The 18697-nt window shown below is 37.9% G+C and overlaps 1 protein-coding gene across 3 annotated transcripts in view; it reads left to right on the top strand.

Annotated features, from left to right (window-relative positions):
- Nucleotides 1-13390, top strand: part of BBS7 (Bardet-Biedl syndrome 7) — a 49808-nt gene extending 36418 nt beyond the window's left edge. For 2 of the 3 annotated variants that reach the window (XM_039541679.1, XM_039541680.1), the window contains exons 16-19: nt 4526-4635; nt 4733-4836; nt 9724-9847; nt 12246-13390. In XM_039541679.1, coding sequence (XP_039397613.1) covers nt 4526-4635; nt 4733-4836; nt 9724-9847; nt 12246-12382 — 475 coding nt within the window. In that variant the 3' untranslated portion in view covers nt 12383-13390. Of the gene's footprint in view, nt 1-837; nt 959-4525; nt 4636-4732; nt 4837-9723; nt 9848-12245 lie in introns of those variants that run through there. The other variant, XM_039541681.1, reaches the window with a different exon arrangement.
- Nucleotides 13391-18697: the final 5307 nt, after the last annotated feature.

Raw genomic sequence — 18697 nt, 5'->3', positions numbered from 1 at the left:
GCCTTCTCTTTTCCATATCTTCACCCTAGATGTGTCCATTCTGAATACCAGCCTCAATCAAATTCTACAGTGCTTATTTAGGCAAACTCCCTTTCAAGTCAATGAGAACTTTACTTATACAAGGACTGTCAGATTTGATCCTTAGTACGTATTATGCAGTAATTAGATGATCCTTCAAAATGTAGTATTTTTTTAAGGGTGAGATAATTGAGCATTGCTAAACAGGGAAGCCTTAATGTATTTGGCTTTGTAACTTGTGTCTTTAGCATACGGTTTGCTGTGAGAGAGACAAATTCAGTGTTCCTTTTTTGCAAATGTAAGTGCCTGCCTAACAAGTATAGCAAAACTATCTTAGCGCACATGTTGGTTTGTAACTTTATTTTTTTTCCTTTTTCAGTAAAGGAAGCTATATCACTAGAGAGTTCCTCTCTCCCTCTCTGTTACAAGTAAAATATGCTCTAATCATTATAGTTTTAATGGGAGTTTAATCTTCCTAAGAAAAAAGCATGTGATAAAGCCTCAAGCTGAAAAAAATCCTCCCCTTTCTGCAGCTTCCATTACAGAAATGTTTATTTTCAGTGTTAGGAATGATATTCTCTGTTATCTTTAAATGAATCCGTGTGCTGCTTCTGCTAGCAGATATCGTTTTGCTTTATAATCAAGTTGTAAAAGCTGGAAACATTAATTACTATTACTCTAATTATATAGATTCCAACTTGATCTTGGATTACAATAAGAAATGCTTATAAATTGATGTGAGAAAGTCAAAACGCTTTCTACTCTTTGTCATGTAAAGTGAGACTGATATTGGGCAATGTTCCCTCTAATTTTTGACAGGCTGCGTGCACAAAACATTTCTTCTGTGCAAATTTTTGAAGCAGAGTTCAGATTTGTGCGCCATGAGGCAAATGCGCTGAAGCAAGTAACATGCTTATACATTTAAAAAGTTTTAATTTGTAATTTGTGATAATAATCGTTTTACACCATGTTATTTTATAAATGTCATTTTTAAATACTTAGAAAAAGAAAATTTAACCATTCTTCATGAAACAGAAGTTAGTTGTAAGCATTACGCTTTATGATCTTTTTTTATAGACAATCACGAGCATATATCAAGTACATATTAATCATGATCATTATCAGTCCATAGGCTTCTGCCCATTGGTGTCCACTTTCACCTTTCATTCTATACTCATGTCTGAAAAGATTTTGATAAACATATAATAAAGACAATTTAATAAGTATGCCATTGTGTCAATTTATATGGGTTTTCAGATAGAGACGTCATAAATTAAAAAAAAAGTGTTTAAATTTAAAATTTTCCTAAAAAAAAATCAATAAATGATTATCAGCCAAGAATAAGATATGTAATTACAAATGCATTTTAATTTCCTTATTGGTAGAAATGTCAAAGACTGCTGAACTAACCTTACTGTTTTTCCTGCGATCTTTTTCATTTGCCCATTCAATATAAACTCTGTCCAGATCTATCAGTCCTCCATCCGGCTGGTAACTCTTAATACACATCAGCATGTCCAAATGATCTACTTGTAAATGATTCCGTAGTTTGTTTTTTAGAGTGTTCATTAAGCTAAAGCCACGATCACAGTCTGCACTTGATGCTAGGAATGTTCCTCCAGTATCCATCAACTTTGCAAGACTCTGAAACTATTACTTCTGGTAAGCAAATGGCACCATATCTGGGAAACTTAAAACCAATTGACTTTTGATTCTTTCAGCTACTGCAAACTTGAAGTCATTGTACTGATTGACTATAACAATCTCTTCAGCAAGAAAGTCTTTGTATTTTGAACATAGGGATTTGAACTGATGAATTCCAAAACTGAAGTCACATTTAACTATTGCTGCACAATCAAAAGCGGACCACTCCTGGACTTCATCCTCTGGAAACCTGTCTGCCAAATGTGCACACAAGATGGTTATGAAAGTTATTATGGAACTGGTATCAATTTCATTATTTTCTTGAGAGCTCATATCTAAGAGAGCCTTAAGTTTGTCACTCCCATAAGACTGAATCTCCAAGGTACTATCTTCTGATCTTGTTCAGTTTACCTCGGGCAAGGTGAAATGCTTCAAGAGGTGTGACCCCGTTTCTGGAGCAGCGTGGATAGTGAAGCCAGTGCCGACAAAACATCATTCAAAACTTCTAATGTTATTCGGTATTCCATGGTATTCAGCTTTTTGTGGCAGTATTTAGAAACTGGATCAATATCTTTGTCTTGCTCAATATATTCCAGAAGAGGATTATAGTTGTGAATAATTGCTCGAAGTGCGAAGTGCCCAGATAACCAGCACACTTCAGTGAGTGGCCTGAAAGCCACTGACTCATGTTCAGAAGCATCTGCTGTTTCCTGAAATTTGCATTTTCTCCTGGATGACCGACAGAACATCGTGTAGACAGTTCTCATTAAGGTTTCGATGTCTCTTATCAGCTTGACCTCTTTTCATGCATCAGGAATCCCCAAGTCTTCCCAGTGTGCAACGCAGTGTTGCTGGACTAAGTGTGGAATATCACGTTTCAGCTGAGCCGCCACGCCATTGAGTTTGCCCAACATCACAGAGGCACCATCAGATGTGAACATCACCATTTTCATTAGATCTAGTTGGTGTTTTTTATAAAACTCTTTGATTTCAGACACTATTGAAACAGCATCACATTCTTGCAATCGTAATAGTCCACCAAACGAAGTCTTTTATAGTCTGCAGAATTTATGGATCTATATTTAAAGTAGAGTATCAAGTATCTGTTAATGGATATATCAGTGCTTTCATCAACAGCTAGAGTATGAAATATTGCCAGTGCTATTTCATGCATGAGGTCATTTTGGACAATGCAGTTGATAATTTCAAGAAATTCAAAAGCATAATTTTTACTTCTCCAGCTCGCTGGTATGTGCACATACTTTTCCATATGGTCATTAATATCCTGAACAGAAAGCATTGAGCTGTTCATTTTAATAGCCAACAACACAGTGTCAGTAAGTACCTTTATTTCTTCTGGGTTTGAGCACTTGCGTTCAAGATTAGTTTGCCTCCTCTGCTTTTCAGCTGGACTTTCAAGAATCATGCTAAGTAATCCGCAAGGAAGGGTTTTTGTTTCTAAGTTGTGTTACACCATCTATATGAGACTTACTTGACAGATGACGCTTTAAGAAATCCAACTTCCATACATCGTTCCACATTCTTCCTGTTGAAAATTCTCCCAAAGCTCTGGCGTCTCGACAATATACACAAACCACTCCGTTGTCCTCATCATATGTGAATATTTCACAAAGTTTAACAAGCATTACACTATGTGACTTTGGTGTAACCGTCTCTATAGTCTTATCCAGCCATCCAGATTTAAATGAAGTCGCTGTTCTTTTATGCGTTAGACCTCTACACAGTGATATTTTGGGATTGATTTTTTTACCAGATTGGTTTATTTAAAATTAATACTTTTATTATATGGCTAATATTTCAATGCGCTTAACATTGTGACTCGACAAAAGGGCAAACGGGAGATCATTCAGATCAGGATACGGGAAGTTTGTGCATAGCAAAAAAAGCCTCAAAAAAAAAAATGCGGGAAAATGGTAAATCATCACGAGTAAATGTATGAAGTCCAATGCCTTTGAAAGATTTCAATCACGAAAACAACGTTTACTTTGTTCATTTCTGGGAAATCTTTGCAGTTCCTTAGCAACTGTGGCCAGGCATTTTGACTTATTCACACGTACTTGAGTTTGTACACAGCCAAATGAACAGACTACAAGGAGATGTGTGGGTCCCAACCGTCCTGACGTGATCAACGTTCCACATTTGAAATGCTGGCGGGGAGGGGTACGAATGATTCATTGCTCTCCTTTCCCTTCCCCCCCCGCCCCTTGCCAGCTAGTAGAATCTGGCTTTGTTGATAAGATGGCGGGTGAACAGTGTCAAAAGTCGCCTGTAATTGATATTTTGGCCTGGCTCCAATGTAGTACTTCATTTTTTGTGCGCACGGTGTTTTGCCATGTGGTTTAGGATCTGTGCGCACACGCGCATACACACACAGCTTAGAGGGAACAGTGATATTGGGGCGTGTTGTTAGGCACTCATATTATGGTGTCAGGCACACTGTAATAACGTAGGTAGCTAAATAGATGTCAGGAATCCTAGATACTACACTGTGTTCCAAATTTTTGACATGCACACACGCACGCACATATAAACAAACCCTGCTTCCTCTGTGGCATAGGAAATCTATAAGAATAGCCTGTGTTTTCTGACTGTCTGAGAGAATGGTGTTCTATGGTGTAGCCAGATTGACAAGATTGAGCTCTGGATAGCGAGTGTGATGAAATCAGTGTATGAAATACTCTGATAGCTAGTCTGTGGAATAGCTTTAGGGATGGCCTCTAAGGAGGTTGTGCTTCATCCCCTGACTAGAGGGTGGGGAAGCCCTATTTATCACTTTAAAATGGAAACCAAGTGCACGGGCCTGCCCTAACTCTACTTCTTAAATCTTTTTTTGTTTTGGCAGTAAAGGGGAGGGATTTTTCAAATCTGACAACATTTCTACCATATCCATTCTAAAAGATGTGCTCTCTAAAGAAGCCACCAAAAGGAAAATTAATCTCAATATATCATATGGTAAGACCTTTTTTCTCCTCTACTTCATTTTATCTTTTTATGCATGAAATGCATTGAAAGTATTGATCTGATTGCTAATTTTTTTTGTTCCTACTAGATATAAATGAAGTATCTGTGAACCACACATTAAAACTAATCCACCCGAAACTAGAATATCAGCTGCTGTTGGCCAAGAAAGTTCAGTTAATAGATGCTTTAAAAGTAGGTATCTGATCATAACTTCTACTGTGGAGAGGGAAGTGGGGGTTGTTTTGTTTTAGGATGGCAGGGGCCAGCTGTACATGACTTGTGTCAGATGCATGCCGTCACTGCATTTGCAGTATTTCTGTTGCCAGGACTGCTGTTTGTGTATGTTGGTTATCAAAGAGATTGTGTTAAAAAGAACTTGTATTTGAGCTTGACTAGTGAGTAATCTTGTTTTAATGATTGATAAGTTATTAGTGACAGCTTTTTAAATATAGCTACCTCTTGCTACCCTGTCTAACACTGGTTCTCTAGCTCCCTCCTTCTCTTCCTTGGCTCCAGATGATAAACTAAAATAGAACTGGTCTTTAAACCAGAAGATAATCACCTGCAGCAAAAGATAAACTAAGACTCTTGGGGTTCTGTCCCAGCTATCAGCAGGAAGTATGTGGCAATTATTCAGAAGTTATTAATCTTTGATCCTGGAACCATGTCAGTAATCATTTGAAGGTGGAAGTAGTCTGAATTGGAGAAATGATTGATGTCCTGCATTTACTAGTCCTAATACACATTTTTAAGAACTCCCCTTAAGGATAGTCTTGAAGGGAGAACTGTATCTTGTCTGTGGCTACACAGAAATCTAGTCTGTTCAGAGTGTTAAACTGAATAGGCATCCTTCTAAAGATGCAGATCTGTAAGAAATGGTGGTTTATTCTCCAGTACAGTTGTGTCAGACATCTGTCACATCTGATATATTTATCTGGCCTCCATGACAAATGCAGATTCTGCAAAATGTAAGCCTTAAATAAATTCGTAACCCATATAGTTACAAAAATGTAAGTTTCCAATTGTGAATCAAGCATAGACAGCTTTAAATGTCTCTAAGAGGCGTAAACCATCTCAATTGTCTCAGTCAAGTGTTAATTCTGAAATCCAAAGATGACCTTTTAAGAGACGAATTTTCAAAAAATGTAGGTGTTTGTGTGTGGCTACACAGTTACTACAGTTGTGTGTGTGCAGATCAGGGAATTGCATGTGGAAATAGCCAAATAAAGGGCAGCAATAGCATCAGTTCCAAATGTGCCTAAGTCAGCTTCTCCACTGAAGCCCTAGGACAGCGAGAAAAACAGTGGTTAGATGCGGGAGGGTGATTGTGGTATTTAACTGCTGTCTACAATACCACAGCAACTGGCTGCTTCTGCTGAAATAATTCATAATTAATAGTTAAAATGTTGATTTGCCTCTCCTTCACTTTTGGCTGCTATGATGGGGAAGTCTCTGCTACCTATTCCTTCTCAAGACTCCTTTCGCCCGCGCAATAAAATCTCCACTGCCTTCCTGTGTTACTGTTCATAAATTTCTCAAGCAGCAACAGAGTACAGTTGACATGATTCTTGTTTATTTAATTGCTGTGCAGAAGACTGTTTTGATCAGTTTCATGGCTGCTAGTCTGGTTAATTTAATTTGCACTGCTACTTTTTAAGACTAAAAGCAGCTGACCTACTGGAGCTCTATTTCTGTATACTAAGGAAGACAGCACTGCATTGATTCACATTTCAAATATTTCCTTTACAATCATACTCACTAGAAACTTTTTTAATGGAAAGCTTTAAATTCTGTAATTTAAAGCTTTCCCCCCATGTGCTAGTTGGCAAATGGATTGTTTTAACCTCTTTCTTACTGTCAAATGCCACAAACTCAGCCTGGAATCTGAATCTGGGTTTTCTGGCTATTTAATGTCCTACAACTGTGGTTCTCTCAACCCGGAGTGTGTGTACCCCTGGGGTAAGCAGAAGCCCTTCAGGAGTGCATCAACTCACCTAGATATTTGCCTAGTTTCACAACAGGCTACATAAAAAGCACTAGCTAAGTTAGCACAAACTAAAATTTTGTACAGACAGTGACTTGTTTTTACTACTCTATATACTATACACTGAAGGATAAGTATGATATTTATGTTCCAATTGATTTATTTTATAATTATATAATAAAAATGAGAAAGTAATCAATATTTCAGTAATAGCGTTCTGTGACACTTTTTTTTAAAATTTGATTTTGTAAGCAAGTAGTTTTTAAGTGAGATGAAACTTGGGGTATACAGGACAAATCAGACGCTTGAAAGGGGTACAGTAGTCTGGAAAGCTTGAGAGCCACTGCCCTACAATAAAGGTTTTTTGACTAGAACTTTATTAACATGAGCCAGAAGGGAACCTGGCTCCCTTTTTCATTTCTATGTTTGGTTCTGTAGCACTAAGAGAAGTAAAATATAATAAAGGTTTGTTGCTAGTCAGCAGGCATGACTTGGAATAATATACAGGGAACTGCTGTGTTAAGTGCCACTTTACATAGACATTTTTCTGAGGACCGTCTCCCTTGAACATCCCAGTTAAATACATGGAGAAAGTTCACATCTCCGAGCACTGTTGTTTCTGTCTGTTTGGAGATTTAGGCAGCATAGCATAAGGTCATGTTGAGAAGATTGTCTCTTCAACCGTAAAACAGATTTTTTTTTTAATTTATTTATTTTGTTATAATGAAAGTTTAGGTTTAGAAGAAATTGATGAAACCACCAGAGAAATGGTGGTATAAAATGCTAGTGAGTAATAGCTTTAGTCTGTCCTCTTAAAGTGTCAAGAAGAGTTTAAGCAACTGCTCTTTCCTTATTTCATGGTATCATGTTGTTTTTTTGTGTTTTTTTTAAACACCATAACTTGAAATGAAGCCTGTTTGTTTTTAAACATTAATTATAAATAGTTTCTGGTACTTTACTTGCCCTAGATTCCTAGAAGACCCACTGACAACTTTTTGTGACTTCTGCAATCTAACTTTTCTACCTTTTTCTTCTTTTCAATGTTTTTCCTTGTTTCTGTGTGAACAACCAAACAGCAATGGGAAAGTGACTACTAAATTGGAAAAATGGCACTGACTAGATGCTGTGTGCCCAATTCTAATCCTATTGTAGTCAATGGAAAGACTTTAATTGATTTTAAGGGGAATGGGATGAGACCTAAAGTGCTGTCACTGCTGCACTGTGTAAAAAAAATGAAAACAGAGAATTTGTTCTCCTCTTAATTTGTAACAATAATAACTCCAATTTTTAGATAAAGTGTGTGTGGCGGGGGGGTTGTTTAGGGTTTTGTTTTGTTTTTTACTTGGAGTGCCCTTTAACTTTTTAGGGTGGTGATTATATCTCTTGGCTACTGGATTGTTTAAATTTTTATATTTTATTTTAATATATGTGGCAGCCAAAAAAAACCCTTTGAAATAATCTTTCCATCCCCCAGTACTCAGTTTGTATCCAGATGGAGAATCCCATTCCTGCAGCCACAAAAGAATAATGTCTGCCTTTAGTCTAAGAAATGATTAAATATAAGGAGGGTTGGGGGCAGTATTGCTCATAATCTTAACTTAGTTTGAAAGAACAAAGGATAATTTGAGCTGAGGTCTTTTTAAATATTTTGTTCTCATAAATTCCAATGAATTGTCAGTGTGAAGCAAGATTATGTAGTCTTTGATGGAGTACTTTCTCCTAACTACTTTAAAATGTATTTCTATTCTTTCTGTGGACTTACTGACTTTAAAAAGTGACTTTGTAAAAATGACACTTTCTTACTCAGCAGATTTGATCTCTGGGTATCCTATTTTCTGGTGTTGGTAACCAAAATATGTTTTGGGAGTTTTATTGCTTTTTACCCTTTGTAGTCTTGAAGAATCAGCAAAGTTGAAGGAAATTGAGCAGTTTTTTGTTCCTTCTTGTGAAATAACAGAATTGTCTATGTAATTATTGGCACTTCTGAACACCTATATAACCTGGGCCTAATTTGTCCTGGAGAACCTTGCTTACAAGTGGAGATCAAGGCCCGGGGAGAATCCATCTTGATTCTCAGATGGCAGAGTTTCTGAGGCTGTCAGTTAGAGAGAACATTTTTTTAGTTGTAAGCTATGCCTGTTAGATGCAGAAATCAATGGGGCGAAAAACACACAACTCCACACTGCCACTTTTAGTGGTCTATTTCCGCAGTAGAACAACATTGTAAGATAACTATAATACATGTTGTTAAAATTATATGTTTGGGTTTTAAAAAAAAAAGTTACAGGACCAACTTCTTATGGAGTCAATTCCAGAGCCAGAAGATAATGAAAATTGGGAAAATTCTAAGATTTCAGGGGCCCCAATTCATTCTCTTTGAATGGGCCAGGACAGGATGAACTATCACTCCTATTTTTGACAGCCAGTAGTTTCTGTGTTGAATTTTTCAGTATCAGTTCCTGTCTTACTGTAATATTCTCTACATTGCGATATTGCGGTTTGTACTTTTACTCACCACAGAAAGCTCCAAAATCCAAACTGATTTTGTAGCATAGAAATGGCCCGTTGAAGTAACTCCAAATGCTTGTTCACTTGATGATTCCTTCATCAGTCCATAGACTATTCTAAAAAAGGTGAGCAAACTAGTATTTAAAAGTAACACCTCTAATGTGGTAGCAAATTCTGAGTAGGAACCATTTTCATCTGGTGATACTGTTTCTTATTCTGAGTTCCCAGAAAGACACCAAAATCAGATTGAAAAACTTGGTATAAGATCACTGTTCAGTTCCAAACCACCAGCCAGTGAAGAAACACTGATGAACTGTGAAGGGGAGTCATATTCTGCTGGTGTTCAGAAATGGAAGCTGTAACAAAGGGGTTTGAGAATCCAGCGTTAAAAGTGGGCAATACTGTTTGGAACTTAGTGAGAAGAGGGAGAAAATTACATTTCCAAAATAGTAAGAGCAATTTTGAAGGACTGTTTCACCTGTCTGTGCACTGCCTCCTGTCAGGTCTAAACTCCATTTTCATTTCTCTTAGGTTTTTAGAGTTGACAGCCTTTAATTCTTTTGTAACATTTTAAAATCTATCTGAAGGAGTTGCAGGTTCATGAAGGAAACATGGACTTCCTGATACCAGAGTACCGCTGCATTTTAGAGGAAGCAGACAACCTTCTTGAAGAGTACAAGAAACAACCTGCACATCTTGAGAGACTTTATGGTTCGTTCATTAATAGAGCTTTTCTCTTTTTTAGATTCTTTTTCTTTACGCTAAAAATATTAACAGCCAGAGAGAGAGCGCAATAGACAGGATAAAAATATAGTTCTGAGTTTTCTAGTAATAGCACTAGACTAAATTGGCAGGTAGGAACAGTCAAGTAGCACCAGGAGGACCAGTGGATCACAGTGAATATGCATGTAAAACTCTTCTGGGTAAACTTAAGAGTCTGGGTATTACTGCAGATTTTGATATTCTGAAATAAAGGTAAAAGTGAAATAATGTACTTTGCATTTGTTCTTATATGTATGTCAATAATACTAAGTATGCCACTTAGGAAGGAACAATCATTTGCACACATACAAAATGGGAAATGACCGCCTAGGACAGAGTACTGTGGAAAGTGATCTGGGGGTCACAGTGGATCACAAGCTAAAGATAAGTGAACAACTTAACGCTATTGCAAAAAAAGCAAACATTATTCTGAGATGTTAACTAAGAGGAGTGTTGTAAGCAAGACATGAGAAATAATTCTTCCGTTCTACTCCGGGCTGTTGAGGCCTCAGCTGGAGTATTGTGTCCAGTTCGGGGCACCACATTTCAGGAAAGATGTGGACAAATTGGAGAGAGTCCAGAGAAGAGCAACAAAAATGATTAAAGGTCTAGAAAACATGACCTATGAGGGGGGACATGACAGTTTTCAAGTACAATAAAGGTTGTTAAAAGGAGGAGGGAGAAAAATTGTTCTTCTTAACCTCTGAGGATAGGATAAGAAACAATGGGTTTAAATTGCAGCAAGGGCAGTTTAGGTAACGATTCCTAACTGTCAGTGGTTAAGTACTAGAATAAATTGTCCAGGGAGGTTGTGGAATCTCCATCATTGGAGAATTTTAAGATCAGGCTAGACAGACACCTGTCAGGGATGGTCTGGATTAGTGGTTCTCAGCCAGGGGAAGGTGACCCACTGGCGAGGGTGGGGGGACGGGACGGGACAGGAGCTGGTTTCAGGGGATCCACCAAGCAGGGCTGGCATTAGAGTTGCTGGGACCCAGGGCAAAAAGAGGAAGCCCCACTGTATGCAGCTGAAGCTCGAGGCCCCGAGCCCTGCCACCTGGGGCTGACGCCAAAGCCTGAGCAACTCTGCTTTGCGGGGTCCCCTGTGACATGGGGCCCCGGGCAGTTGCCTTGCTTGCTACCCCCTAACACTAGCCCTGGCTTTTATATGCAGAAAAACAGTTGTGGCACAAGCAGGCCATGGAGTTTTTATAGCATGTTTGGGGGGGAGCCTCAGAAAGAAAAAGGTTGAGAACCCCTGGTCTAGATAATACTTAGTCCTGCCTTGAGTGCAGGGGACTGGACTAGAAGACCTCTCATTGTCCCTTCCAGTCCTATGATTCTATATGAAACTCTTCAGAAACTCAAGAATGATTCAGAAGAGAACCTTTGAAAATGAATCAATGAGATCTAAGGCAGTGCTGAAAATTCATGAGTTGGATTATTCTAATGAGATTCATGCACTTTATTTAGTGGAATGCTAAAACCAAGAGATGACTGTTTGTTATAACCCCAGTTCAGGAATGCATCCTTATTCAGGACAGCTCTTCAACACGTGCTTAACTTTGGATATGTGTTTAAGGCCTGTTGATGTAATATGGCAAGTGCTATCTTGACCAAAGATGGATTTAAGCATCTCCTTAAGTTCTCTCCTGAATTAGGGTCTAAGTCATTGTATTTACACTGAAAGTCAAAAGTGAAAGACATAGTGGGAAATATAAATACAAATCGTAGATATATAAAATTGAAATATGATTTTTCTACTAAAGTGCTGAACTTGCTGGATCAGAACTTCTTAGTAATACCAACAGAAAAATTTCAAGAACTGACCAATTCACAATGCACCAGAAGCCTTGCGACCCTATAGGTCTTAAAATGATCCAGTGTTGAATGGAATCTTTGCATATCTGGATCTTGAAATCTGTAAAGTAACCACTGAAGCTGCTCACAGCACATACAATCTGCAGGTGTGACAGTGTATAGGCTTCAGTAAGCCTACATACACAGGCTGTTAGTTGAATAACATATTTTAAAACTTTTTTTTTTTTTTGGTAAGCAATTTTCTTTCTGTCCTAAGAGCACCTTCCACTTGAGATGCAGGTAATTCAAAGGCAGAAATGCTGTTATTTGGAATGTAGCTGAAACATAAAGTATTGTAGGATCCCAGGGCCTCTGGTACTTCAACTGTAAATGAATTTTGAAACATATAGTATTCAACTAAATAATTTTAGCTCTATAATCTAAAAGAAAGTCAACCATAATTTAACTCAAATTACATTAACTGTAGTTTTCTTTTAATAAAAATAAAGCAAAGACTAAATCTTGTCAATCAACATTATTTTTGCAGGCATGATTACAGATCTCTTCATTGATAAGTTTAAATTTAAAGGCACAAATGTGAAAACCAAAGTTCCTCTTCTTCTGGAAATTTTGGACAGTTATGACCAAAATGCACTGATTGCATTCTTTGATGCTGCTGCCTAAACTAGAAGAAATGAAATACTGGGACAGTTTTCTTACTGATGTGAACCAGGACAATCAGATATTGAATATTTTTAATTTAAGTATTTTTAGTATATCTTGATTTGCTTTTTATGTATCTAACTGTGTTGACAGTTCTATAATGTGGTCCTGTACTTGTATTTATTACAGTATGTTGAGAATTTGAGCTGAAGATAACTGTAAAGCCTATTGCATATAAAGTATGTTTACTTGAATACCGATCATAATAGCTGAAGAAAATTGTGATAGGATCAGGTGCAAAGACTTATTTTTTTTTTTGAAAATACTAACTTTTATTACTCTAGTTAAACAGGACATGGGAGAAGATTCCACAGTTGTAAGAGTTCTAGAGAAACAAGTCTTTGTGGACTTGGCATCTGTCTAATATTAAATATATTGGGGGAAATTAAGAAAGTAACAATTGAAATGTATAGCTATATCAAACTTTAAAATACTCACTGTATACAGAAAATGATACAATACTGTAAATTACCTGTACGTTGTATATATTATAGATATTGAAGACAATTTTGTATGTAGGAAGGGAAAGAGGTACTCAGTTGCTTTTAAGGGTAATTAGGTGTATAATTGCATTATGTTGCATAAGCTGTCTAGTAAGTATAAAATTCTTAAGAACGCATATAAATTATTGTATATAGTCTCTTTAGAAGGGATTGAGTTAGATTGCCTCCATACTGCTCCTATGCCTGAAACGCTCACTGACACAATCTATCAGGCGCTTACCCTCTTTGTGGTTTTTTTCCCTTCAAAACCTTCCTGAAAACTTTCTATTACAAAGTCCACAGTCTCTAATATCTTTTAGTAACAATGGCATCTCCTATCTCTCTCAAAGCATTTTTGAGAGAACACTTTTCTGTCCTATGGATTTAGATGGTAAGCATATTAGGACAGGAAAACTAACTACTTTTGTCTTGCACAGCATCAGTCATGCCGTCTATGCCTAACAAAAAATAAATCATTGAAAACAGAGTGATATTGTATTTAATTATTTACACTTGCTTAAATAGCCAATGCAGTTTTGTAGCATACCAGATGATCCAGAGGCAGTGATGGTGAACTGAGCCTTACAGCATCATGGGGTGATGCCTAGGAGCCTTTCTCATAACATGTCAAAATCTAAATTTTCATTTAGCAAACAATTATGTTTCTATCCCTCATGTTTGCCAAGAAAAATTTGAAAATGTGACTCAAGTGTAACTGATGCGATGATATTTGCCAACAACCTACATCAGCCATTAGAGCCACAGAGGAAGCTGCCTTCCCTCACACCCACTACCCAAAAAGTCAGGATGCTCTGCTAGATTGGCTGTCCCCATGGTTGGAACTACACCCCTCATGTCTCCACTTCTTTGCTCTGACCTATTGCTGTTATGGGCCAAGTGAAGAGCATGAATTACGTTCTGGTAGTTTCTCGTGCTATCCACTTAGGGCACCAAAATTGTGCAAATCTTCATATTATGGTCATTCCTCTCCTTTCTTATATCTGTGATTAGCAGTTAGATAGTTAAAAGTTGACACTTGCATTAAAGGTATGTGTTAAAGGTTTGTCCTTAACATGAAATCAAATCCCCTCCCAAAAAACAGTTACAAGGTAGCTTCATCTTCTACAAGTGCTTGAGTCTCCTTGCTATTTTTTTCACTTTTATAATTTCTTTTTACCTTTTTTTCCTGTTCCCTGCTATTGTGTGAAAGACCCACTCAAACAGAAGCCAGGACTTGATCCTGCATCAGGATCTGACAATACTATCCCCTGCATGTGTTCAGAATCCCATTGTACTAACATAGAGGTCTGCAGGAGCAAGTCAAAATTGACTGCCTATACCAGCATAGTCCTGAAAATGATTACATAAAGTGCTGTCAATTACACAAAGTAATGAGAGAAGAGAAAATGGTTTTTCTCTTCTCATTAATTTCTTGTTAATGTTTAGGATGTTTTTAAACAAAAGTAGGTTAACAATTTTCAGATAGTAGTGTGGTTTTTGGAAGTTGAAAACAACCCTGTAAGTATGGAGGCTACTATCAAGCCTCTTGGATCTGGCCTCCTTTTCTTCCTCATATTCTCATTAACCCCACCACTATGTAGGAGGTAAGCTGATCACTTCCAAAAGCAACTGCGTGTTGGTTTTGAACCTACTGTTTCCTTTGCTGAAGAGATCCAGAAGTTAAAAAACCTAACAAACTGAGCATTTACAATTATTCCAGAATGTTAGAAGTACGGATGAAGAATTGCCTGCTATAAAATTTAATGGAAAGACCATCCTGAAAACTAGAGCAGATAGTATTTTAAAATAATCATTATTTTCTAGTTATTGGTGTTAAAATGATGACAGTTAAAAGGGAAATCAGGAACCTATTTTGGGTCTCATTTAACACGATCAAGATGCAAAGAGACTAAGGTATATGTACTTTGCTGACATATGCTTTTGTTCAGAAGGAATCCATCCAAGCTGACAAAGAATGTACCTGATGGTTGTAGTTATTTACACCTTAAATGACTGCTTCTTGGAGTCCTGGAACCAACAAGAGGAGAGGCAATTCTTGATTTATTCCTAAGTGGAACACAGGATCAGGTCCAAGAGGTGAATATAGCTGTAGCGCTTGGTAATAGTGACCATAATAAATTAAATTTAACATCCCTGTGGCGGGGAAAACACCAACAGTGGCCCAACACTGTAGCATTTAATTTCAGAAAGGGGAACTACACAAAAATGTGGAGGTTAGTTAAACAGAAAATAAAAGGTACAGCACCAAAAGTAAACCCCCTGCAAGCTGCATGGTATAGAGCCATAATATAGGCTCTACTTAAATGTATACCCTAAATTAAAAAACATAGAGAACCAAAAAAGAGCCACTGTGGCTAAACAACAAAGTAAAAGAAGCAGTGAGAGGCAAAAAGGCATTCTTTAAAAAGTGGAAGTTAATTCCTAATGAGGAAAATAGAAAGGAGCATAAACTCTGTCAAATGAAATGTAAAAATATAACTAGGAAGGCCAAAAGCGAATTTGAAGAACAACTAGCCAAAGACTCAAAGAGTAATAGCAAAAAAATGTTTAAGTACATCAGAAGCAGGAAGCCTGCTAACCAACCAGTGTGGCCGCTGGATGACTGAGATGCTAAAGGAGCACTCAGGGACGATAAGGCCACTAGGGCGACACTAAATGAATTCTTTGCATTGGTCTTCACAGTTGAGGATGTGAGGGAGATTCCCAAACCTGAGCCATTCTGTTTAGGTGACAAATCTGAGGGACTGGCCCAGATTGAGGTGGTTTTGGAACAAATTGATAAACTAAACAGTAATAAGTCACCATGACCAGATGGTCTTCACCCAAGAGTTCTGAAGGAACTCATGTGAAATTGCAGGCCTACTAACTGCAGTCTGTAACCAATCATTTAAATCCACTTCTCAACCAAATGACTGGTGGATAGCTAATGTGATGCCAATTTTTAAAAGGGGCTTCAGAGGTAACCCCGGCAGTTACAGGCCGGTAAGCCTGACTTCAGTACTGGGCAAACTGGTTGAAACTATAAAGAACAAAACTGTCAGATACATAGATGAACATAATTTGTTGGGGAATAGTCAACATGGTTTTTGTAAAGGGAAATCATGCCTCACTAATCTACTAGAATTTTTTGAGGGGTTCAACAAGCATGTGGACAAAGGGGATCCAGTGGATATAGTGTACTTAGATTTTCAGAAAGCCTTTGACAAGGTCCCTCACCAAAGGCTCTTAAGCAAAGTAAGCTGTCATGGGATATGAGGGAAGGTTCTTTCATGGATTGGTAACTGGTTAAAAGATAGGAAACAAAGGGGTAGGAATAAATGGTCAGTTTTCAGAATGGAGAGAAGTAAATAGTGGTGTCCCCCAGGGGTCTGTACTGGGACCAGTCCTATTCAACATACTCATAAATGATCTGGAAAAAGGGGTAAACAGTGAGGTGGCATAATTTGCAGATGATACAAAACTACTCAAGATAGTAAAATCCCAGGCATACTGCAAAGAGCTACAAAAGGATCTCACAAAACTGAGTCACTGGGCAACAAAATGGCAGATGAAATTCAATGTTGATAAATGTGAAGTAATGCACGTTGGAAAACATAATCCCAACTATACATATAAAATGATGGAGTCTAAATTAGCTGTTACCACTCAAGAAAGAGATCTTGGAGTCTGTGGATAGTTCTCTGAAAACATCTACTCAATGTGCAGCAGCAGTCAAAAAAGCGAACAGAATGTTGGGAATCATTAAGGGATAAGACAGAAAATATCACATTGTCTCTCTTTAAATCCATGGTACGCCTACATCTTGAATACTGTGTGCAGATATGGTCACCCCATCTCAAAAAAGATATATTGGACTTGGAAAAGGGGCAACAAAAATGATTAGGTATATGGAATGGCTGCCATATGAGGAGAGATTAATAAGACTGGGACTTTTCAGTTTGGAAAAGAGATGACTAAGGGGGGATATGATAGAGGTCTATAAAATCATGACTGGTGTGAAGAAAGTAAATAAGGAAGTGTTATTTACTCCTTCTCATAACACAAGAACTAGGGGCCACCAAATGAAATTAATAGGCAGCAGGTTTAAAACAAAAGGAAGTATTTTTTCCCACAATGCACAGTCAACCTGTGGAACTCCTTACCAAAAGATGTTGTGAAGGCCAAGACTATAACAGGATTCAAAAGAGAACTAGATAAATTCATGGAGGATAGGTCCATCAATGGCTACTAGCCAGGATGGGCAGGGATGGTGTCCCTAGCATCTGCCAGAAGCTGGGAATGGTTGATGGGATGGATCACTTGATGATTACCTGTTCTGTTCATTCCCTCTGGGGCACCTGGGATTGGCCACTGTCGGAAGACAGGATACTGGGCTAGATGGACCTTTGGTCTGACCCAATATGGCTGTTCTTATGTTCTAGTTGGTTACCAGCCAACAGTCAGCTTAGAATTCACAAGTACATCTAATGTTTGATGGCTGTTTGATCTGGATAGTATATACTAAAGTACTGAATTATTTTTTATTACCTAATCTTAATATTAGAGCAATGACCAAAATTCAGAAGGCCAAGTGTTATACCCTTGTGAAATGTTGTCTGTTAATTTGTAAACAGTGGCCCAGCTGCTGAGGTCCAGTCCAAACAACCTCTTCCCATGGATAGGTTTCAGAGTAGCAGCCGTGTTAGTCTGTATCCGCAAAAAGAACAGGAGTACTTGTGGCACCTTAGAGACTAACAAATTTATTTCAGCATAAGCTTTTGTAGATATTTACTGCATTCACCCCAAATTTGTGCATCTTGGAGAAGTGGGAAGCATTCCCCCTCCCCCTCTTCATTCCCATCTCCCCTGTGGAAGAACTGGGGAGTCCAGTGTACAAAAACATGTACATTTTCCAACATCCACTGATGTTCTCTTCAGGGTTGGCCTTCCAAGACAAGGGCTTGCACCAATTCAGAGTAGCCCTCCATTGCTTTTGCTAGCTCCCTGGCAGTGCAGCTGCAATAGAAGCTTGGAAAGTGCTTGCTTTCCTTGCAGTGCTGCTGCCAAAGGGAACAATCTAACCATTGGTCCACACTGTGCCTTCACCCAACTTCTTCATGCTTGTAATCTCCTCTGCAAGTCCACAGTGGCATTATTGTTAACCCCCTTGTGTCAAAAGTAGCATGCACTGAGAGGACTGTGTATATGGGTCTACTCAGTTCAATCTGGCTCTCATTCTCACACTGGCTTCCAGTTTATTTAAAGATTAATTGCATGTGGTGTTAAAATGATTTATTTGTATTACAGCAGTGGTTAGATGTCTCATCTGAGATTGTACAGTACTTAGCACAACTGGGGCCTAAACACCTGAGAGACAGTCCAGAGAGCTTACAGTGTCCATTAGGATGGGAAATAGAGGCACAGATAGGAGATGTGACTTACCCAAGATCACAAATCTGGTCACCAGCAGAGCTGGGAACAGAATCTAGATTTCCTGAGTCCCTGGCCAGTTCTCTATCCACTGGAGGAATGCTGCCTCTCCATATTTATGTGATTTACAAATACAAATAAAACAGCACAAAATAAAATGAATTTTAAATTATTTTCAGCATTTCTGGTGCTGGAATACTGTTGTTTCTTGTGTATCTCTTCACAGAGTAGTAATATAAAGAAAATGTGCTACATTCTATAAATCAAATGGCCCTTAGAACAATGAATTTAGCAATAAATATATTTATAGTTTTACCATATTACATCAAAGTTTGTATTCATTTATCATCTTCAAGTAACCAAA

This window comes from Mauremys reevesii, linkage group 5, assembly GCF_016161935.1.
Source record: "Mauremys reevesii isolate NIE-2019 linkage group 5, ASM1616193v1, whole genome shotgun sequence".
In the NCBI taxonomy this organism is placed as follows: Eukaryota; Metazoa; Chordata; order Testudines; family Geoemydidae; genus Mauremys; species Mauremys reevesii.
The sequence above is the reverse complement of the archived record's forward strand: the minus strand, read 5'-3'. Positions and strand labels throughout refer to the sequence as shown.